Below are 24834 nucleotides of genomic sequence, written 5' to 3'. Positions count from 1 at the left end.
ACTCAAATCCATTTTTATGAAAGAAAGTTTTCCTGGTATCTTGTTGACAGATAATGGTACCCAGTTGACTTCTTCTTCTATGCGGACATTTTTATCTAATCATGGTGTCAAGCATAGGTACATTTCGTTATACAATCCACAGGGTAACAGAATGGTGGAGCAAATTAATAGGTTGGTCAAAGGCGTCATTCAATTGGCTGTGCAAAGTCAGCATAATGTTCATAGTGCTGTGGAAGAAGCCGTTTGGTCTTATAATACTACTGTCCATAGCGTCACCAATAAAGTTCCCTTTGAGTGCATGCGGGGTAGGGTACCCAAAACTAAGATGGTCCCTCAGTGGTTGTTTGAAGAAAGATATCAAGATGTTAAGAGTTCTAATCCTAGTTTTGAAAGTTCAAGTAGTGGTCTCAAAGGTAAGGTTGGTAGAGTTGATGTTGGTGACTATGTCAAAATCAAATTAGGTAGGAAAGAGTTTGGAATTATTAAGTTTTCGGAACCTCTTAGAGTTAAGGAAGTACATAAGTGGCATGTGGTCTTAGAAAATGGTCAAAATTGGAATTTCAGAAGAATTGCTTTGTATTCGAAAGGGAGAAGTGGTGTTGCTGCTGCTTCTGGGGAGTCTTCTTCTAGTAAGAATGTTTCTAGTTCCAAGGTTGTTATTAATTCCAAGAATATTCCAGACGAGTTGGTCCAAGTAGATAAATCTGTGCAAGAAGGTGTACACTCCACAAGGCAGCGCTGTGCTCCCAAGAAGTATGATGATTTTATCATGTATTAGTACTTTCCTTTGTTTTTACACTAGTTATCTGCAGAGTGTTTTGTTTTGCACATTCATGTGTTTTTTTATCCAATGCTTTCATGATTATTGTTATTATTGTCAATGCTCTCATGATTAACATGTTTTCATTGTAGTTAACTTATTCTCTCATTCAGCTTATTCATATTTTGTTTTATTTTTCCTGTATGTTTCTTTTGTCTGTTAAGAAAAGAAGATATGTTCTATTGGCCTCTACTTCTGCCATGTGTTCTGGAGCATGGAATCTGGAATCATGTCTGACATCAATATGATTCCGGATTCCTGGGATTCAGATGGGGCGGTTGCTGAGGCAGGATAACTGATACTTCCCTCTCTGGCTCTTAATAAATTACTTCCTTCAACCTACCTTGACTCCGGAAGGTTTCTACTCCACAATAAATGTTTGATTTGCTCAAGCACTCCGTGCATCATCCCCTTTGTTATTGCTTTGTTCGCCCTGAGTTGGCAGGGTATTCCCAGACGTGGGTCCCTTGCTCACTCTACCACTGGATTCAAGATAGCCTGGCTGATGAGGATTATGAATCCAAAACCGGTCTCAGGATGCTTGTTTCCGGTCCAGGGAAGACATGCCTTGGCAGTTCAGGCTGGACTTTTCCCATGAGGAACAGGGTCAGACTGATTTGCAGATGGCCATGTCTGAACTGGGGTGGTGGAGTGAGCTAAAGAATGCTGATGGATTAAACCCAGATCAGTTGACTGGGGTGAATGTTTGATTTGCTCAAGCACTCCGTCCATCATCCCCTTTGGTATCCTGGAAACTGCAACCTCTTTCATGTGAAAACATTGGTTTTGGAAATTGCAGTGTGCCACTGTTATGTCAGATGAAGTAGTAATGCATCTGGGTCATTCTTCTTTCTCTTTGGGGGGAATTGTCTCCAGTGGGGCCTCCTTGTGATTTTTCCCAGCCCATTTCATGGCTTTGGAGATGATTCTCTTGGGGTAGTTTCTAGCTTATAATTTAGAGGCCAGGTTCTCAGATTGTCGTTTGTAGTCACTAGGTTTGGAACAGTTAAGTTTTCTTCCAGGTTTCTCGGATCGAAACTGTCAAACATACAGAGACAATTTTTTGCTGTTGGTTCTATGTGGATGGTCATTCTTAGGGTTGCCTCGTTGATGTTAGGAAGAGTGGATCTGTTCTGGACAGAGTGTGTGTACATTACAGAAAGGCATTCTCTCGATTGAGCCATTTTAAGAAATCAAGAGCACTGGTCTCATCTATCTCCCAAATTACCAGATAATCAGCAATGTAACGTTTCCACACATTGATGTGAGTGAGGTATGGGTTGATGGGTTGTGTTGGCATAGGATTTTATGTTTCCCAAGATGGTGCACATACAGATCAGCTATGCTAGGCACAATGGTGCTGTCCATACGTGTCAGAGTTCACTCCACGGAATACGGTTGTAGTATACAATGGTCCACCCCCAAACGTCACAAACACTTTGAAGTCAATACACAAAGTATTTGAGCCATTAGGTGAGGGAAAATAGGAGAAAAGAAAAAGGGGAAGGGAAGGGGAAGGGTCAGCCGGGAAAGTGAGAAAAAATCTGAAATGACAAACGATATCTTCATAAATATCATACAACCTATAAGGCTACTCTCATATATTCTCGCTAAATGAATTCTGTATACCTGCATAAAGTGAGACAATAAACATCAGGCGGAATGCTTTTAGTCACACTCTACTCCTCACCTTGGATACCTGATTGGAATACAAACAAGATTCAGTAAACATCCATGCTGGAAAACAATGAGAGTCTCATGTATGTGCTAACCCAACCCTGACAACCTACCCCCGCCAGGAGTGGACGACAAATGATAATGTGGAGTCTGAATGGCAATGCAGATAAGAAACCACTTAAAAGTACCAGTTCTTTTTTGTTGTTTTGCCAATGACCAAGTAACTCCTTTGAGTAATTCACAGATACAGCAGTGCGTAGGAGGAAAGAACCACAACACTCCGAACTTGTTAGAACTATAAATAAGTATACTTGAGTAGAGTTTCAGTTTTACATGAATAACAAAAGAAATATCGGTAGCGCGTAGTTGCGTCCACCACAGCACTCCACTTCCTTCCCTCTCCTCAATGTCCTGAATATATACACAAAATAAAGAATACGGTAACGCGTAGTTGAGACCACCACTGCGCTCTGCAAAGCTCCTTATTCCACATAAGATCTTCAGTAAAGCACAAAAGAGCAAACACGGTAATGCGTAGTTAATCTCACTACTGCACTCCGCGTGTATCACCAATAGCACAATAACATAGACATGACATTCTCCGAGGAAGGTCAAACATTTCAATCACCAACAGCTCTGAACTCGAGCACGCTAATTCGCGATGCGTCACAAAGGATCATGGGTATTGTAGTTCTATGTTCGGCAGGCTACTTCAAATCTTAAAATGTTTGATGTTAGGGCCCATTTACAGCATTACATTACCATGTTTCTAGGGGTCTTGTAATACCATTCTCCCTCGAATAATACATCCTCAATTATGCTCAAGGGTCTCGTTGCGTGCGAGAATGGTGTACAGACTTTTGATGTCTAGGCCCATCAGAAGTTGTTATTGGGGTCTAAGGTTATACTGTTTAGTAGATTAGTATTCTTAAAACATCTTTGATGTGTTTCAGATAAGTATCTGTATTTTGTACCATGGGTCTCAGAAAGGCATCTGCATACTTGGATAATGTTTCTAGGATTGAACCGATTCCTAGTACAATAGTTTGCCCTTGTGGGTTAGTTTGATTCGTGTGTATTTTTAGAATGGTGTAGAAATACTGGGTGATGTGGGACTTATTGACTAGGAAATAGCTTTCCTGATGGGATATCTAGTTGTGTAAAATCAAAGGGGAGGGATGATGGACGTCTGGCTTGGTGAGCAAAATAATCATGGATTAAACCCAGATCTGTGACTGAGGGTGAATGTTTTGCCATTGTGCAACATTCCGTCCATCCTCTTGTTTGTTTTGATGTTCACCCTATGTGGGAAGGGTATGCCCGTGCTCACTAAGCCACTGGAGTCAAGCTATCCTGGCTGAAGATGACTGATAGCCAGAAACCGGTCCTAGGATGCTTGATTCCGGTCCAGGGAAGACGTGGCTTGGCAGTTCTGGCTGGACTGTTCCCATGAGGCACAGGGTCAAGACTGATTTGCATATGGCCATGTTTGAACTGTGGTAGCTTGGTGAGCAAAATAACGATTGGTTAAACCCAGATCTGTGACTGGGGCTGAATGTTTTGCCATTGTGCAACAATCCGTCCATCCTCTTGTGTGTTTTGCTGTTCACCCTATGTGGGAAGGGTATGCCCAGACGTGGGTCCCATGCTCACTAAGCCACTGGAGTAAAGCTATCCTGGCTGAAGACGGCTGATAGCCAGATACCGGTCCTAGGATACCTTGATTCTAGTCCAGGAAAGACTTGGCTTGGCAGTTCGTGCTGTCCTGTTCCCATGAGGCACAAGGTCAAGACTGATTTGCATATGGCCATGTCTGAACTGGGGTGGCTTGGTGAGCAAAATAACGATAGATTAAACCCAGATCTGTGACTGGGGTGAATGTTTTGCCATTGTGAAACATTCCGTGCATCCTCTTGTGTTTTGTGAATATTTTTGAGGCAAAGCACAGTCACAGCCCAGGTTGGAGTACATGTAGGAAACCACACTTAGGATGGCCGCGGAGAGTTTGGTTCCCATGAGATCTTGTTCAATTAGGATCCTTTCTGAACCTGGCAACAGGGTCTGGTACATATGGTGCACAACCAGGCAGCATCTTAAAGATATGAGAGTAATAGGCCTTAAGAATAAAGGTAATGAGGGCATATCTGAGCACAAAACACTAGTATTTGTCTGCAGGGGTCAATGGGCAACAGAAAATGGGGGTTGGTTGTTTTGGGGATACCAGGCATAAGAGAGTGATTGCAGTACTGTTGATTTCCAGAGGGCTGCCTTAGTTCAGTGGTATGCTGTGTTGTCAGTGGAGTGTGCAGTGCACCGGGCACATCGTTACCAGTTGTTCTTATTTTCACTCTGGGTAGTATCATTCTTATCCCTGATGATCTTTCCCTTTGTAACTCACTTTCAGGCAGGGGCATCTGGTACCTGTATCAGACACCTTTTATGACATATTCTACGATACTACAGCCCTACCTATAACCTCTTTGCATATACCCCTTGGTCTCACCCTGTCATTCTTACAATATTTATAATTGGGTCGACCTCTTTGCAAGTCATACTATTTCTCCATCACTTATGTGCACCATTGATTTTGAAATCTTTGATTCTACCCTTGATCCTCACATTGAATGATTTGGGATGTGTTCCATGGTGCGTTCCAGTACATTCCGAATTACATGCTGGAATTGCTGCTGGTGGTACAAAAGGGGGTGGTGATGGACGGAGCATCTGAATCAATCAAACACTCACACCCAGTAAAAAGATCTGGGTTTAATCCATCACCGTTCTTTAGCCCACTCTGCCACCCCAGTTCAGACATGGCTATATGCAAATCAGTCTGACCCTGTGCCTCATGGGAACAGTCCAGCCCGAACTGCCAAGCCATGTCTTCCCTGGACCGGAAACAAGCTTCAGAGGACCGGTTTCTGGCGTTCCAGCCGTCTTCAGCCCAGCTTGCTTGAATCCAGTGGCAAAGTGAGCAAGGGACTCACGTCTGAGCATACCCTGCCACAGTTATGGCGGCCAAAAGCGGTACAAAAGGGGGTGGTGATGGACGGAGCATCTGAATCAATCAAACACTCACACCCAGTCAAAAGATCTGGGTTTAATCCATCACCGTTCTTTAGCCCACTCTGCCACCCCAGTTCAGACATGGCTATATGCAATTCAGTCTGACCCTGTGCCTCATGGGAACAGTCCAGCCCGAACTGCCAAGCCATGTCTTCCCTGGACCGGAAACAAGCTTCCGAGGACCGGTTTCTGGCATTCCAGCCGTCTTCAGCCCAGCTTGCTTGAATCCAGTGGCAAAGTGAGCAAGGGACTCACGTCTGAGCATACCCTGCCACACTTATGGCGGCAAAAAGCGGTACAAAAGGGGGTGGTGATGGACGGAGCATCTGAATCAATCAAACCCTCACACCCAGTCAAAAGATCTGGGTTTAATCCATCACCGTTCTTTAGCCCACTCTGCCACCCCAGTTCAGACATGGCTATATGCAAATCAGTCTGACCCTGTGCCTCATGGGAACAGTCCAGCCCGAACTGCCAAGCCATGTCTTCCCTGGACCGGAAACAAGATTCCGAGGACCGGTTTCTGGCATTCCAGCTGTCTTCAGCCCGGCTTGCTTGAATCCAGTGGCAAAGTGAGCAAGGGACTCACGTCTGAGCATACCCTGCCACACTTATGGCGGCGGAGCATCTGAATCAATCACACACTCACACCCAGTCAAAAGATCTGGGTTTAATCCATCACCGTTCTTTAGCCCACTCTGCCACCCCAGTTCAGACATGGCTATATGCAAATCAGTCTGACCCTGTGCCTCATGGGAACAGTCCAGCCCGAACTGCCACGCCATGTCTTCCCTGGACCGGAAACAAGCTTCCGAGGACCGGTTTCTGGCATTCCAGCCGTCTTCAGCCCTGTGGCAAAGTGAGCAAGGGGCTCACGTCTGAGCATACCCTGCCACACTTATGGCGGCCAAAAGCGGTACAAAAGGGGGGGGTGATGGACGGAGCATCTGAATCAATCAAACACTCACACCCAGTCAAAAGATCGGGGTTTAATCCATCACCGTTCTTTAGCCCACTCTGCCACCCCAGTTCAGACATGGCTATATGCAAATCAGTCTGACCCTGTGCCTCATGGGAACAGTCCAGCCCGAACTGCCAAGCCATGTCTTCCCTGGACCGGAAACAAGCTTCCGAGGACCGGTTTCTGGCATTCCAGCCGTCTTCAGCCCGGCTTGCTTGAATCCAGTGGCAAAGTGAGCAAGGGACTCACGTCTGAGCATACCCTGCCTCACTTATGGCGGCCAAAAGCGGTACAAAAGGGGGTGGTGATGGACGGAGCATCTGAATCAATCACACACTCACACCCAGTCAAAAGATCTGGGTTTAATCCATCACCGTTCTTTAGCCCACTCTGCCACCCCAGTTCAGACATGGCTATATGCAAATCAGTCTGACCCTGTGCCTCATGGGAACAGTCCAGCCCGAACTGCCAAGCCATGTCTTCCCTAGGCCGGAAACAAGCTTCCGAGGACCGGTTTCTGGCGTTCCAGCCGCCTTCAGCCCAGCTTGCTTTAATCCAGTGGCAAAGTGAGCAAGGGACTCACGTCTGAGCGTACCCTGCCACACTTATGGCGGCCAAAAGCGGTACAAAAGGGGGTGGTGATGGACGGAGCATCTGAATCAATCAAACACTCACACCCAGTCAAAAGATCTGGGTTTAATCCATCACCGTTCTTTAGCCCACTCTGCCACCCCAGTTCAGACATGGCTATATTCAAATCAGTCTGACCCTGTGCCTCATGGGAACAGTCCAACCCGAACTGCCAAGCCATGTCTTCCCTGGACCGGAAACATGCTTCCGAGGACCAGTTTCTGGCATTCCAGCCGTCTTCAGCCCAGCTTGCTAGAATCCAGTGGCAAAGTGAGCAAGGGACTCACGTCTGAGCATACCCTGCCACACTTATGGCGGCCAAAAGCGGTACAAAAGGGGGTGGTGATGGACGGAGCATCTGAATCAATCAAACACTCACACCCAGTCAAAAGATCTGGGTTTAATCCATCACCGTTCTTTAGCCCACTCTGCCACCCCAGTTCAGACATGGCTATATGCAAATCAGTCTGACCCTGTGCCTCATGGGAACAGTCCAGCCCGAACTGCCAAGCCATGTCTTCCCTGGACCGGAAACAAGCTTCCGAGGACCGGTTTCTGGCATTCCAGCCGTCTTCAGCCCAGCTTGCTTGAATCCAGTGGCAAAGTGAGCAAGGGATTCACGTCTGAGCATACCCTGCCACACTTATGGCGGCCAAAAGCGGTACAAAAGGGGGTGGTGATGGACGGAGCATCTGAATCAATCACACACTCACACCCAGTCAAAAGATCTGGGTTTAATCCATCACCGTTCTTTAGCCCACTCTGCCACCCCAGTTCAGACATGGCTATATGCAAATCAGTCTGACCCTGTGCCTCATGGGAACAGTCCAGCCCGAACTGCCAAGCCATGTCTTCCCTGGACCGGAAACAAGCTTCCGAGGACCGGTTTCTGGCGTTCCAGCCGTCTTCAGCCCAGCTTGCTTGAATCCAGTGGCAAAGTGAGCAAGGGACTCACGTCTGAGCATACCCTGCCACACTTATGGCGGCCAAAAGCGGTACAAAAGGGGGTGGTGATGGACGGAGCATCTGAATCAATCAAACACTCACACCCAGTCAAAAGATCTGGGTTTAATCCATCACCGTTTTTTAGCCCAATGTGCCACCCCAGTTCAGACATGGCTATATGCAAATCAGTCTGACCCTGTGCCTCATGGGAACAGTCCAGCCCGAACTGCCAAGCCATGTCTTCCCTAGGCCGGAAACAAGCTTCCGAGGACCGGTTTCTGCCGTTCCAGCCGCCTTCAGCCCAGCTTGCTTGAATCCAGTGGCAAAGTGAGCAAGGGACTCACGTCTGAGCGTACCCTGCCACACTTATGGCGGCCAAAAGCGGTACAAAAGGGGGTGGTGATGGACGGAGCATCTGAATCAATCAAACACTCACACCCAGTCAAAAGATCTGGGTTTAATCCATCACCGTTCTTTAGCCCACTCTGCCACCCCAGTTCAGACATGGCTATATTCAAATCAGTCTGACCCTGTGCCTCATGGGAACAGTCCAACCCGAACTGCCAAGCCATGTCTTTCCTGGACCGGAAACATGCTTCCGAGGACCAGTTTCTGGCATTCCAGCCGTCTTCAGCCCAGCTTGCTTGAATCCAGTGGCAAAGTGAGCAAGGGACTCACGTCTCAGCATACCCTGCCACACTTATGGCGGCCAAAAGCGGTACAAAAGGGGGTGGTGATGGACGGAGCATCTGAATCAATCAAACACTCACACCCAGTCAAAAGATCTGGGTTTAACCCATCACCGTTCTTTAGCCCACTCTGCCACCCCAGTTCAGACATGGCTATATGCAAATCAGTCTGACCCTGTGCCTCATGGGAACAGTCCAGCCCGAACTGCCAAGCCATGTCTTCCCTGGACCGGAAACAAGCTTCCGAGGACCGGTTTCTGGCATTCCAGCCGTCTTCAGCCCAGCTTGCTTGAATCCAGTGGCAAAGTGAGCAAGGGATTCACGTCTGAGCATACCCTGCCACACTTATGGCGGCCAAAAGCGGTACAAAAGGGGGTGGTGATGGACGGAGCATCTGAATCAATCACACACTCACACCCAGTCAAAAGATCTGGGTTTAATCCATCACCGTTCTTTAGCCCACTCTGCCACCCCAGTTCAGACATGGCTATATGCAAATCAGTCTGACCCTGTGCCTCATGGGGACAGTCCAGCCCGAACTGCCAAGCCATGTCTTCCCTGGACCGGAAACAAGCTTCCGAGGACCTGTTTCTGGCGTTCCAGCCGTCTTCAGCCCAGCTTGCTTGAATCCAGTGGCAAAGTGAGCAAGGGACTCACGTCTGAGCATACCCTGCCACACTTATGGCGGCCAAAAGCGGTACAAAACGGGGTGGTGATGGACGGAGCATCGGAATCAATCAAACACTCACACCCAGTCAAAAGATCTGGGTTTAATCCATCACCGTTTTTTAGCCCACTGTGCCACCCCAGTTCAGACATGGCTATATGCAAATCAGTCTGACCCTGTGCCTCATGGGAACAGTCCAGCCCGAACTGCCAAGCCATGTCTTCCCTGGACCGGAAACAAGCTTCCGAGGACCGGTTTCTGGCATTCCAGCCGTCTTCAGCCCAGCTTGCTTGAATCCAGTGGCAAAGTGAGCAAGGGACTCACGTCTGAGCATACCCTGCCACACTTATGGCGGCCAAAAGCGGTACAAAAGGGGGTGGTGATGGACGGAGCATCTGAATCAATCAAACACTCACACCCAGTCAAAAGATCTGGGTTTAATCCATCACCGTTCTTTAGCCCACTCTGCCACCCCAGTTCAGACATGGCTATATGCAAATCAGTCTGACCCTGTGCCTCATGCGAACAGTCCAGCCCGAACTGCCAAGCCATGTCTTCCCTGGACCGGAAACAAGCTTCCGAGGACCGGTTTCTGGCATTCCAGCCGTCTTCAGCCCGGCTTGCTTGAATCCAGTGGCAAAGTGAGCAAGGGACTCACGTCTGAGCATACCCTGCCTCACTTATGGCGGCCAAAAGCGGTACAAAAGGGGGTGGTGATGGACGGAGCATCTGAATCAATCACACACTCACACCCAGTCAAAAGATCTGGGTTTAATCCATCACCGTTCTTTAGCCCACTCTGCCACCCCAGTTCAGACATGGCTATATGCAAATCAGTCTGACCCTGTGCCTCATGGGAACAGTCCAGCCCGAACTGCCAAGCCATGTCTTCCCTAAGACGGAAACAAGCTTCCGAGGACCGGTTTCTGGCGTTCCAGCCGCCTTCAGCCCAGCTTGCTTGAATCCAGTGGCAAAGTGAGCAAGGGACTCACGTCTGAGCGTACCCTGCCACACTTATGGCGGCCAAAAGCGGTACAAAAGGGGGTGGTGATGGACGGAGCATCTGAATCAATCAAACACTCACACCCAGTCAAAAGATCTGGGTTTAATCCATCACCGTTCTTAAGCCCACTCTGCCACCCCAGTTCAGACATGGCTATATTCAAATCAGTCTGACCCTGTGCCTCATGGGAACAGTCCAACCCGAACTGCCAAGCCATGTCTTCCCTGGACCGGAAACATGCTTCCGAGGACCAGTTTCTGGCATTCCAGCCGTCTTCAGCCCAGCTTGCTTGAATCCAGTGGCAAAGTGAGCAAGGGACTCACGTCTGAGCATACCCTGCCACACTTATGGCGGGTCTTCAGCCCAGCTTGCTTGAATCCAGTGGCAAAGTGAGCAAGGGACTCACGTCTGAGCATACCCTGCCACACTTATGGCGGCCAAAAGCGGTACAAAAGGGGGTGGTGATGGACGGAGCATCTGAATCAATCACACACTCACACCCAGTCAAAAGATCTGGGTTTAATCCATCACCGTTCTTTAGCCCACTCTGCCACCCCAGTTCAGACATGGCTATATGCAAATCAGTCTGACCCTGTGCCTCATGGGAACAGTCCAGCCCGAACTGCCAAGCCATGTCTTCCCTGGACCGGAAACAAGCTTCCGAGGACCGGTTTCTGGCATTCCAGCCGTCTTCAGCCCAGCTTGCTTGAATCCAGTGGCAAAGTGAGCAAGGGATTCACGTCTGAGCATACCCTGCCACACTTATGGCGGCCAAAAGCGGTACAAAAGGGGGTGGTGATGGACGGAGCATCTGAATCAATCACACACTCACACCCAGTCAAAAGATCTGGGTTTAATCCATCACCGTTCTTTAGCCCACTCTGCCACCCCAGTTCAGACATGGCTATATGCAAATCAGTCTGACCCTGTGCCTCATGGGAACAGTCCAGCCCGAACTGCCAAGCCATGTCATCCCTGGACCGGAAACAAGCTTCCGAGGACCGGTTTCTGGCGTTCCAGCCGTCTTCAGCCCAGCTTGCTTGAATCCAGTGGCAAAGTGAGCAAGGGACTCACGTCTGAGCATACCCTGCCACACTTATGGCGGCCAAAAGCGGTACAAAAGGGGGTGGTGATGGACGGAGCATCTGAATCAATCAAACACTCACACCCAGTCAAAAGATCTGGGTTTAATCCATCACCGTTTTTTAGCCCACTGTGCCACCCCAGTTCAGACATGGCTATATGCAAATCAGTCTGACCCTGTGCCTCATGGGAACAGTCCAGCCCGAACTGCCAAGCCATGTCTTCCCTATGCCGGAAACAAGCTTCCGAGGACCGGTTTCTGCCGTTCCAGCCGCCTTCAGCCCAGCTTGCTTGAATCCAGTGGCAAAGTGGCTATATTCAAATCAGTCTGACCCTGTGCCTCATGCGAACTGCCAAGCCATGTCTTTCCTGGACCGGAAACATGCTTCCGAGGACCAGTTTCTGGCATTCCAGCCGTCTTCAGCCCAGCTTGGTTGAATCCAGTGGCAAAGTGAGCAAGGGACTCACGTCTGAGCATACCCTGCCACACTTATGGCGGCCAAAAGCGGTACAAAAGGGTGTGGTGATGGACGGAGCATCTGAATCAATCAAACACTCACACCCAGTCAAAAGATCTAGGTTTAATCCATCACCGTTCTTTAGCCCACTCTGCCACCCCAGTTCAGACATGGCTATATGCAAATCAGTCTGACCCTGTGCCTCATGGGAACAGTCCAGCCCGAACTGCCAAGCCATGTCTTCCCTGGACCGGAAACAAGCTTCCGAGGACCGGTTTCTGGCATTGCAGCCGTCTTCAGCCCAGCTTGCTTGAATCCAGTGGCAAAGTGAGCAAGGGATTCACGTCTGAGCATACCCTGCCACACTTATGGCGGCCAAAAGCGGTACAAAAGGGGGTGGTGATGGACGGAGCATCTGAATCAATCACACACTCACACCCAGTCAAAAGATTTGGGTATAATCCATCACCGTTCTTTAGCCCACTCTGCCACCCCAGTTCAGACATGGCTATATGCAAATCAGTCTGACCCTGTGCCTCATGGGAACAGTCCAGCCCGAACTGCCAAGCCATGTCTTCCCTGGACCGGAAACAAGCTTCCGAGGACCGGTTTCTGGCGTTCCAGCCATCTTCAGCCCAGCTTGCTTGAATCCAGTGGCAAAGTGAGCAAGGGACTCACGTCTGAGCATACCCTGCCACACTTATGGCGGCCAAAAGCGGTACAAAAGGGGGTGGTGATGGACGGAGCATCTGAATCAATCAAACACTCACACCCAGTCAAAAGATCTGGGTTTAATCCATCACCGTTTTTTAGCCCACTGTGCCACCCCAGTTCAGACATGGCTATATGCAAATCAGTCTGACCCTGTGCCTCATGGGAACAGTCCAGCCCGAACTGCCAAGCCATGTCTTCCCTGGACCGGAAACAAGCTTCCGAGGACCAGTTTCTGGCATTCCAGCCGTCTTCAGCCCAGCTTGCTTGAATCCAGTGGCAAAGTGAGCAAGGGACTCACGTCTGAGCATACCCTGCCACACTTATGGCGGCCAAAAGCGGTACAAAAGGGGGTGGTGATTGACGGAGCATCTGAATCAATCACACACTCACACCCAGTCAAAAGATCTGGGTTTAATCCATCACCGTTCTTTAGCCCACTCTGCCACCCCAGTTCAGACATGGCTATATGCAAATCAGTCTGACCCTGTGCCTCATGGGAACAGTCCAGCCCGAACTGCCAAGCCATGTCTTCCCTATGCCGGAAACAAGCTTCCGAGGACCGGTTTCTGCCGTTCCAGCCGCCTTCAGCCCAGCTTGCTTGAATCCAGTGGCAAAGTGGCTATATTCAAATCAGTCTGACCCTGTGCCTCATGCGAACTGCCAAGCCATGTCTTTCCTGGACCGGAAACATGCTTCCGAGGACCAGTTTCTGGCATTCCAGCCGTCTTCAGCCCAGCTTGCTTGAATCCAGTGGCAAAGTGAGCAAGGGACTCACGTCTGAGCATACCCTGCCACACTTATGGCGGCCAAAAGCGGTACAAAAGGGTGTGGTGATGGACGGAGCATCTGAATCAATCAAACACTCACACCCAGTCAAAAGATCTAGGTTTAATCCATCACCGTTCTTTAGCCCACTCTGCCACCCCAGTTCAAACATGGCTATATGCAAATCAGTCTGACCCTGTGCCTCATGGGAACAGTCCAGCCCGAACTGCCAAGCCATGTCTTCCCTGGACCGGAAACAAGCTTCCGAGGACCGGTTTCTGGCATTGCAGCCGTCTTCAGCCCAGCTTGCTTGAATCCAGTGGCAAAGTGAGCAAGGGATTCACGTCTGAGCATACCCTGCCAAACTTATGGCGGCCAAAAGCGGTACAAAAGGGGGTGGTGATGGACGGAGCATCTGAATCAATCACACACTCACACCCAGTCAAAAGATTTGGGTATAATCCATCACCGTTCTTTAGCCCACTCTGCCACCCCAGTTCAGACATGGCTATATGCAAATCAGTCTGACCCTGTGCCTCATGGGAACAGTCCAGCCCGAACTGCCAAGCCATGTCTTCCCTGGACCGGAAACAAGCTTCCGAGGACCGGTTTCTGGCGTTCCAGCCGTCTTCAGCCCAGCTTGCTTGAATCCAGTGGCAAAGTGAGCAAGGGACTCACGTCTGAGCATACCCTGCCACACTTATGGCGGCCAAAAGCGGTACAAAAGGGGGTGGTGATGGACGGAGCATCTGAATCAATCAAACACTCACACCCAGTCAAAAGATCTGGGTTTAATCCATCACCGTTTTTTAGCCCACTGTGCCACCCCAGTTCAGACATGGCTATATGCAAATCAGTCTGACCCTGTGCCTCATGGGAACAGTCCAGCCCGAACTGCCAAGCCATGTCTTCCCTGGACCGGAAACAAGCTTCCGAGGACCAGTTTCTGGCATTCCAGCCGTCTTCAGCCCAGCTTGCTTGAATCCAGTGGCAAAGTGAGCAAGGGACTCACGTCTGAGCATACCCTGCCACACTTATGGCGGCCAAAAGCGGTACAAAAGGGGGTGGTGATTGACGGAGCATCTGAATCAATCACACACTCACACCCAGTCAAAAGATCTGGGTTTAATCCATCACCGTTCTTTAGCCCACTCTGCCACCCCAGTTCAGACATGGCTATATGTAAATCAGTCTGACCCTGTGCCTCATGGGGACAGTCCAGCCCGAACTGCCAAGCCATGTCTTCCCTGGACCGGAAACAAGCTTCCAAGGACCGGTTTCTGGCATTCCAGCCGTCTTCAGCCCAGCTTGCTTGAATCCAGTGGCAAAGTGAGCAAGGGACTCACGTCTGAGCATACCCTGCCACACTTATGGCGGCCAAAAGCGGTACAAAAGGGGGTGGTGATGGACGGAGCATCTGAATCAATCAAACACTCACACCCAGTCAAAAGATCTGGGTTTAATCCATCACCGTTCTTTAGCCCACTCTGCCACCCCAGTTCAGACATGGCTATATTCAAATCAGTCTGACCCTGTGCCTCATGGGAACAGTCCAACCCGAACTGCCAAGCCATGTCTTCCCTGGACCGGAAACATGCTTCCGAGGACCAGTTTCTGGCATTCCAGCCGTCTTCAGCCCAGCTTGCTTGAATCCAGTGGCAAAGTGAGCAAGGGACTCACGTCTGGGCATACCCTGCCACACTTATGGCGGCCAAAAGCGGTACAAAAGGGGGTGGTGATGGACGGAGCATCTGAATCAATCAAACACTCACACCCAGTTAAAAGATCTGGGTTTAATCCATCACCGTTCTTTAGCCCACTCTGCCACCCCAGTTCAGACATGGCTATATGCAAATCAGTCTGACCCTGTGCCTCATGGGAACAGTCCAGCCCGAACTGCCAAGCCATGTCTTCCCTGGACCGGAAACAAGCTTCCGAGGACCGGTTTCTGGCATTCCAGCCGTCTTCAGCCCAGCTTGCTTGAATCCAGTGGCAAAGTGAGCAAGGGATTCACGTCTGAGCATACCCTGCCACACTTATGGCGGCCAAAAGCGGTACAAAAGGGGGTGGTGATGGACGGAGCATCTGAATCAATCACACACTCACACCCAGTCAAAAGATCTGGGTTTAATCCATCACCGTTCTTTAGCCCACTCTGCCACCCCAGTTCAGACATGGCTATATGCAAATCAGTCTGACCATGTGCCTCATGGGAACAGTCCAGCCCGAACTGCCAAGCCATGTCTTCCCTGGACCGGAAACAAGCTTCCGAGGACCGGTTTCTTGCGTTCCAGCCGTCTTCAGCCCAGCTTGCTTGAATCCAGTGGCAAAGTGAGCAAGGGACTCACGTCTGAGCATACCCTGCCACACTTATGGCGGCCAAAAGCGGTACAAAAGGGGGTGGTGATGGACGGAGCATCTGAATCAATCAAACACTCACACCCAGTCAAAAGATCTGGGTGTAATCCATCACCGTTTTTTAGCCCACTGTGTCACCCCAGTTCAGACATGGCTATATGCAAATCAGTCTGACCCTGTGCCTCATGGGAACAGTCCAGCCCGAACTGTCAAGCCATGTGTTCCCTGGACCGGAAACAAGCTTCCGAGGACCGGTTTCTGGCATTCCAGCCGTCTTCAGCCCAGCTTCCTTGAATCCAGTGGCAAAGTGAGCAAGGGACTCACGTCTGAGCATACCCTGCCACACTTATGGCGGCACAAAGCGGTACAAAAGGGGGTGGTGATGGACGGAGCATCTGAATCAATCACACACTCACACCCAGTCAAAAGATCTGGGTTTAATCCATCACCGTTCTTTAGCCCACTCTGCCACTCCAGTTCAGACATGGCTATATGTAAATCAGTCTGACCCTGTGCCTCATGGGGACAGTCCAGCCCGAACTGCCAAGCCATGTCTTCCCTATGCCGGAAACAAGCTTCCGAGGACCGGTTTCTGCCGTTCCAGCCGCCTTCAGCCCAGCTTGCTTGAATCCAGTGGCAAAGTGGCTATATTCAAATCAGTCTGACCCTGTGCCTCATGCGAACTGCCAAGCCATGTCTTTCCTGGACCGGAAACATGCTTCCGAGGACCAGTTTCTGGCATTCCAGCCGTCTTCAGCCCAGCTTGCTTGAATCCAGTGGCAAAGTGAGCAAGGGACTCACGTCTGAGCATACCCTGCCACACTTATGGCGGCCAAAAGCGGTACAAAAGGGTGTGGTGATGGACGGAGCATCTGAATCAATCAAACACTCACACCCAGTCAAAAGATCTAGGTTTAATCCATCACCGTTCTTTAGCCCACTCTGCCACCCCAGTTCAAACATGGCTATATGCAAATCAGTCTGACCCTGTGCCTCATGGGAACAGTCCAGCCCGAACTGCCAAGCCATGTCTTCCCTGGACCGGAAACAAGCTTCCGAGGACCGGTTTCTGGCATTGCAGCCGTCTTCAGCCCAGCTTGCTTGAATCCAGTGGCAAAGTGAGCAAGGGATTCACGTCTGAGCATACCCTGCCAAACTTATGGCGGCCAAAAGCGGTACAAAAGGGGGTGGTGATGGACGGAGCATCTGAATCAATCACACACTCACACCCAGTCAAAAGATTTGGGTATAATCCATCACCGTTCTTTAGCCCACTCTGCCACCCCAGTTCAGACATGGCTATATGCAAATCAGTCTGACCCTGTGCCTCATGGGAACAGTCCAGCCCGAACTGCCAAGCCATGTCTTCCCTGGACCGGAAACAAGCTTCCGAGGACCGGTTTCTGGCGTTCCAGCCGTCTTCAGCCCAGCTTGCTTGAATCCAGTGGCAAAGTGAGCAAGGGACTCACGTCTGAGCATACCCTGCCACACTTATGGCGGCCAAAAGCGGTACAAAAGGGGGTGGTGATGGACGGAGCATCTGAATCAATCAAACACTCACACCCAGTCAAAAGATCTGGGTTTAATCCATCACCGTTTTTTAGCCCACTGTGCCACCCCAGTTCAGACATGGCTATATGCAAATCAGTCTGACCCTGTGCCTCATGGGAACAGTCCAGCCCGAACTGCCAAGCCATGTCTTCCCTGGACCGGAAACAAGCTTCCGAGGACCAGTTTCTGGCATTCCAGCCGTCTTCAGCCCAGCTTGCTTGAATCCAGTGGCAAAGTGAGCAAGGGACTCACGTCTGAGCATACCCTGCCACACTTATGGCGGCCAAAAGCGGTACAAAAGGGGGTGGTGATTGACGGAGCATCTGAATCAATCACACACTCACACCCAGTCAAAAGATCTGGGTTTAATCCATCACCGTTCTTTAGCCCACTCTGCCACCCCAGTTCAGACATGGCTATATGTAAATCAGTCTGACCCTGTGCCTCATGGGGACAGTCCAGCCCGAACTGCCAAGCCATGTCTTCCCTGGACCGGAAACAAGCTTCCAAGGACCGGTTTCTGGCATTCCAGCCGTCTTCAGCCCAGCTTGCTTGAATCCAGTGGCAAAGTGAGCAAGGGACTCACGTCTGAGCATACCCTGCCACACTTATGGCGGCCAAAAGCGGTACAAAAGGGGGTGGTGATGGACGGAGCATCTGAATCAATCAAACCCTCACACCCAGTCAAAAGATCTGGGTTTAATCCATCACCGTTCTTTAGCCCACTCTGCCACCCCAGTTCAGACATGGCTATATGCAAATCAGTCTGACCCTGTGCCTCATGGGAACAGTCCAGCCCGAACTGCCAAGCCATGTCTTCCCTGGACCGGAAACAAGATTCCGAGGACCGGTTTCTGGCATTCCAGCTGTCTTCAGCCCGGCTTGCTTGAATCCAGTGGCAAAGTGAGCAAGGGACTCACGTCTGAGCATACCCTGCCACACTTATGGCGGCGGAGCATCTGAATCAATCACACACTCACACCCAGTCAAAAGATCTGGGTTTAATCCATCACCGTTCTTTAGCCCACTCTGCCACCCCAGTTCAGACATGGCTATATGCAAATCAGTCTGACCCTGTGCCTCATGGGAACAGTCCAGCCCGAACTGCCACGCCATGTCTTCCCTGGACCGGAAACAAGCTTCCGAGGACCGGTTTCTGGCATTCCAGCCGTCTTCAGCCCTGTGGCAAAGTGAGCAAGGGGCTCACGTCTGAGCATACCCTGCCACACTTATGGCGGCCAAAAGCGGTACAAAAGGGGGGGGTGATGGACGGAGCATCTGAATCAATCAAACACTCACACCCAGTCAAAAGATCGGGGTTTAATCCATCACCGTTCTTTAGCCCACTCTGCCACCCCAGTTCAGACATGGCTATATGCAAATCAGTCTGACCCTGTGCCTCATGGGAACAGTCCAGCCCGAACTGCCAAGCCATGTCTTCCCTGGACCGGAAACAAGCTTCCGAGGACCGGTTTCTGGCATTCCAGCCGTCTTCAGCCCGGCTTGCTTGAATCCAGTGGCAAAGTGAGCAAGGGACTCACGTCTGAGCATACCCTGCCTCACTTATGGCGGCCAAAAGCGGTACAAAAGGGGGTGGTGATGGACGGAGCATCTGAATCAATCACACACTCACACCCAGTCAAAAGATCTGGGTTTAATCCATCACCGTTCTTTAGCCCACTCTGCCACCCCAGTTCAGACATGGCTATATGCAAATCAGTCTGACCCTGTGCCTCATGGGAACAGTCCAGCCCGAACTGCCAAGCCATGTCTTCCCTAGGCCGGAAACAAGCTTCCGAGGACCGGTTTCTGGCGTTCCAGCCGCCTTCAGCCCAGCTTGCTTTAATCCAGTGGCAAAGTGAGCAAGGGACTCACGTCTGAGCGTACCCTGCCACACTTATGGCGGCCAAAAGCGGTACAAAAGGGGGTGGTGATGGACGGAGCATCTGAATCAATCAAACACTCACACCCAGTCAAAAGATCTGGGTTTAATCCATCACCGTTCTTTAGCCCACTCTGCCACCCCAGTTCAGACATGGCTATATTCAAATCAGTCTGACCCTGTGCCTCATGGGAACAGTCCAACCCGAACTGCCAAGCCATGTCTTCCCTGGACCGGAAACATGCTTCCGAGGACCAGTTTCTGGCATTCCAGCCGTCTTCAGCCCAGCTTGCTAGAATCCAGTGGCAAAGTGAGCAAGGGACTCACGTCTGAGCATACCCTGCCACACTTATGGCGGCCAAAAGCGGTACAAAAGGGGGTGGTGATGGACGGAGCATCTGAATCAATCAAACACTCACACCCAGTCAAAAGATCTGGGTTTAATCCATCACCGTTCTTTAGCCCACTCTGCCACCCCAGTTCAGACATGGCTATATGCAAATCAGTCTGACCCTGTGCCTCATGGGAACAGTCCAGCCCGAACTGCCAAGCCATGTCTTCCCTGGACCGGAAACAAGCTTCCGAGGACCGGTTTCTGGCATTCCAGCCGTCTTCAGCCCAGCTTGCTTGAATCCAGTGGCAAAGTGAGCAAGGGATTCACGTCTGAGCATACCCTGCCACACTTATGGCGGCCAAAAGCGGTACAAAAGGGGGTGGTGATGGACGGAGCATCTGAATCAATCACACACTCACACCCAGTCAAAAGATCTGGGTTTAATCCATCACCGTTCTTTAGCCCACTCTGCCACCCCAGTTCAGACATGGCTATATGCAAATCAGTCTGACCCTGTGCCTCATGGGAACAGTCCAGCCCGAACTGCCAAGCCATGTCTTCCCTGGACCGGAAACAAGCTTCCGAGGACCGGTTTCTGGCGTTCCAGCCGTCTTCAGCCCAGCTTGCTTGAATCCAGTGGCAAAGTGAGCAAGGGACTCACGTCTGAGCATACCCTGCCACACTTATGGCGGCCAAAAGCGGTACAAAAGGGGGTGGTGATGGACGGAGCATCTGAATCAATCAAACACTCACACCCAGTCAAAAGATCTGGGTTTAATCCATCACCGTTTTTTAGCCCAATGTGCCACCCCAGTTCAGACATGGCTATATGCAAATCAGTCTGACCCTGTGCCTCATGGGAACAGTCCAGCCCGAACTGCCAAGCCATGTCTTCCCTAGGCCGGAAACAAGCTTCCGAGGACCGGTTTCTGCCGTTCCAGCCGCCTTCAGCCCAGCTTGCTTGAATCCAGTGGCAAAGTGAGCAAGGGACTCACGTCTGAGCGTACCCTGCCACACTTATGGCGGCCAAAAGCGGTACAAAAGGGGGTGGTGATGGACGGAGCATCTGAATCAATCAAACACTCACACCCAGTCAAAAGATCTGGGTTTAATCCATCACCGTTCTTTAGCCCACTCTGCCACCCCAGTTCAGACATGGCTATATTCAAATCAGTCTGACCCTGTGCCTCATGGGAACAGTCCAACCCGAACTGCCAAGCCATGTCTTTCCTGGACCGGAAACATGCTTCCGAGGACCAGTTTCTGGCATTCCAGCCGTCTTCAGCCCAGCTTGCTTGAATCCAGTGGCAAAGTGAGCAAGGGACTCACGTCTCAGCATACCCTGCCACACTTATGGCGGCCAAAAGCGGTACAAAAGGGGGTGGTGATGGACGGAGCATCTGAATCAATCAAACACTCACACCCAGTCAAAAGATCTGGGTTTAACCCATCACCGTTCTTTAGCCCACTCTGCCACCCCAGTTCAGACATGGCTATATGCAAATCAGTCTGACCCTGTGCCTCATGGGAACAGTCCAGCCCGAACTGCCAAGCCATGTCTTCCCTGGACCGGAAACAAGCTTCCGAGGACCGGTTTCTGGCATTCCAGCCGTCTTCAGCCCAGCTTGCTTGAATCCAGTGGCAAAGTGAGCAAGGGATTCACGTCTGAGCATACCCTGCCACACTTATGGCGGCCAAAAGCGGTACAAAAGGGGGTGGTGATGGACGGAGCATCTGAATCAATCACACACTCACACCCAGTCAAAAGATCTGGGTTTAATCCATCACCGTTCTTTAGCCCACTCTGCCACCCCAGTTCAGACATGGCTATATGCAAATCAGTCTGACCCTGTGCCTCATGGGGACAGTCCAGCCCGAACTGCCAAGCCATGTCTTCCCTGGACCGGAAACAAGCTTCCGAGGACCTGTTTCTGGCGTTCCAGCCGTCTTCAGCCCAGCTTGCTTGAATCCAGTGGCAAAGTGAGCAAGGGACTCACGTCTGAGCATACCCTGCCACACTTATGGCGGCCAAAAGCGGTACAAAACGGGGTGGTGATGGACGGAGCATCGGAATCAATCAAACACTCACACCCAGTCAAAAGATCTGGGTTTAATCCATCACCGTTTTTTAGCCCACTGTGCCACCCCAGTTCAGACATGGCTATATGCAAATCAGTCTGACCCTGTGCCTCATGGGAACAGTCCAGCCCGAACTGCCAAGCCATGTCTTCCCTGGACCGGAAACAAGCTTCCGAGGACCGGTTTCTGGCATTCCAGCCGTCTTCAGCCCAGCTTGCTTGAATCCAGTGGCAAAGTGAGCAAGGGACTCACGTCTGAGCATACCCTGCCACACTTATGGCGGCCAAAAGCGGTACAAAAGGGGGTGGTGATGGACGGAGCATCTGAATCAATCAAACACTCACACCCAGTCAAAAGATCTGGGTTTAATCCATCACCGTTCTTTAGCCCACTCTGCCACCCCAGTTCAGACATGGCTATATGCAAATCAGTCTGACCCTGTGCCTCATGCGAACAGTCCAGCCCGAACTGCCAAGCCATGTCTTCCCTGGACCGGAAACAAGCTTCCGAGGACCGGTTTCTGGCATTCCAGCCGTCTTCAGCCCGGCTTGCTTGAATCCAGTGGCAAAGTGAGCAAGGGACTCACGTCTGAGCATACCCTGCCTCACTTATGGCGGCCAAAAGCGGTACAAAAGGGGGTGGTGATGGACGGAGCATCTGAATCAATCACACACTCACACCCAGTCAAAAGATCTGGGTTTAATCCATCACCGTTCTTTAGCCCACTCTGCCACCCCAGTTCAGACATGGCTATATGCAAATCAGTCTGACCCTGTGCCTCATGGGAACAGTCCAGCCCGAACTGCCAAGCCATGTCTTCCCTAAGACGGAAACAAGCTTCCGAGGACCGGTTTCTGGCGTTCCAGCCGCCTTCAGCCCAGCTTGCTTGAATCCAGTGGCAAAGTGAGCAAGGGACTCACGTCTGAGCGTACCCTGCCACACTTATGGCGGCCAAAAGCGGTACAAAAGGGGGTGGTGATGGACGGAGCATCTGAATCAATCAAACACTCACACCCAGTCAAAAGATCTGGGTTTAATCCATCACCGTTCTTAAGCCCACTCTGCCACCCCAGTTCAGACATGGCTATATTCAAATCAGTCTGACCCTGTGCCTCATGGGAACAGTCCAACCCGAACTGCCAAGCCATGTCTTCCCTGGACCGGAAACATGCTTCCGAGGACCAGTTTCTGGCATTCCAGCCGTCTTCAGCCCAGCTTGCTTGAATCCAGTGGCAAAGTGAGCAAGGGACTCACGTCTGAGCATACCCTGCCACACTTATGGCGGGTCTTCAGCCCAGCTTGCTTGAATCCAGTGGCAAAGTGAGCAAGGGACTCACGTCTGAGCATACCCTGCCACACTTATGGCGGCCAAAAGCGGTACAAAAGGGGGTGGTGATGGACGGAGCATCTGAATCAATCACACACTCACACCCAGTCAAAAGATCTGGGTTTAATCCATCACCGTTCTTTAGCCCACTCTGCCACCCCAGTTCAGACATGGCTATATGCAAATCAGTCTGACCCTGTGCCTCATGGGAACAGTCCAGCCCGAACTGCCAAGCCATGTCTTCCCTGGACCGGAAACAAGCTTCCGAGGACCGGTTTCTGGCATTCCAGCCGTCTTCAGCCCAGCTTGCTTGAATCCAGTGGCAAAGTGAGCAAGGGATTCACGTCTGAGCATACCCTGCCACACTTATGGCGGCCAAAAGCGGTACAAAAGGGGGTGGTGATGGACGGAGCATCTGAATCAATCACACACTCACACCCAGTCAAAAGATCTGGGTTTAATCCATCACCGTTCTTTAGCCCACTCTGCCACCCCAGTTCAGACATGGCTATATGCAAATCAGTCTGACCCTGTGCCTCATGGGAACAGTCCAGCCCGAACTGCCAAGCCATGTCATCCCTGGACCGGAAACAAGCTTCCGAGGACCGGTTTCTGGCGTTCCAGCCGTCTTCAGCCCAGCTTGCTTGAATCCAGTGGCAAAGTGAGCAAGGGACTCACGTCTGAGCATACCCTGCCACACTTATGGCGGCCAAAAGCGGTACAAAAGGGGGTGGTGATGGACGGAGCATCTGAATCAATCAAACACTCACACCCAGTCAAAAGATCTGGGTTTAATCCATCACCGTTTTTTAGCCCACTGTGCCACCCCAGTTCAGACATGGCTATATGCAAATCAGTCTGACCCTGTGCCTCATGGGAACAGTCCAGCCCGAACTGCCAAGCCATGTCTTCCCTATGCCGGAAACAAGCTTCCGAGGACCGGTTTCTGCCGTTCCAGCCGCCTTCAGCCCAGCTTGCTTGAATCCAGTGGCAAAGTGGCTATATTCAAATCAGTCTGACCCTGTGCCTCATGCGAACTGCCAAGCCATGTCTTTCCTGGACCGGAAACATGCTTCCGAGGACCAGTTTCTGGCATTCCAGCCGTCTTCAGCCCAGCTTGGTTGAATCCAGTGGCAAAGTGAGCAAGGGACTCACGTCTGAGCATACCCTGCCACACTTATGGCGGCCAAAAGCGGTACAAAAGGGTGTGGTGATGGACGGAGCATCTGAATCAATCAAACACTCACACCCAGTCAAAAGATCTAGGTTTAATCCATCACCGTTCTTTAGCCCACTCTGCCACCCCAGTTCAGACATGGCTATATGCAAATCAGTCTGACCCTGTGCCTCATGGGAACAGTCCAGCCCGAACTGCCAAGCCATGTCTTCCCTGGACCGGAAACAAGCTTCCGAGGACCGGTTTCTGGCATTGCAGCCGTCTTCAGCCCAGCTTGCTTGAATCCAGTGGCAAAGTGAGCAAGGGATTCACGTCTGAGCATACCCTGCCACACTTATGGCGGCCAAAAGCGGTACAAAAGGGGGTGGTGATGGACGGAGCATCTGAATCAATCACACACTCACACCCAGTCAAAAGATTTGGGTATAATCCATCACCGTTCTTTAGCCCACTCTGCCACCCCAGTTCAGACATGGCTATATGCAAATCAGTCTGACCCTGTGCCTCATGGGAACAGTCCAGCCCGAACTGCCAAGCCATGTCTTCCCTGGACCGGAAACAAGCTTCCGAGGACCGGTTTCTGGCGTTCCAGCCATCTTCAGCCCAGCTTGCTTGAATCCAGTGGCAAAGTGAGCAAGGGACTCACGT

General features: G+C 51.0%; 1 protein-coding gene across 1 annotated transcript in view; it reads left to right on the top strand.

The window, feature by feature from the left end:
• Positions 1–325: 325 nt before the first annotated feature.
• LOC144769780 (olfactory receptor 5V1-like) overlaps positions 326–24834 on the top strand; it is a 39855-nt gene continuing 15346 nt past the window's right edge. The window contains exon 1 of the mRNA XM_078653965.1: positions 326–753. Within this exon, the coding sequence (XP_078510091.1) occupies positions 326–753 (428 nt within the window). The remainder of the gene's footprint in view (positions 754–24834) is intronic.

This window comes from Lissotriton helveticus, chromosome 7, assembly GCF_964261635.1.
Source record: "Lissotriton helveticus chromosome 7, aLisHel1.1, whole genome shotgun sequence".
In the NCBI taxonomy this organism is placed as follows: domain Eukaryota; kingdom Metazoa; phylum Chordata; class Amphibia; order Caudata; family Salamandridae; genus Lissotriton; species Lissotriton helveticus.
This window is presented reverse-complemented; position numbering and strand designations above follow the sequence as displayed.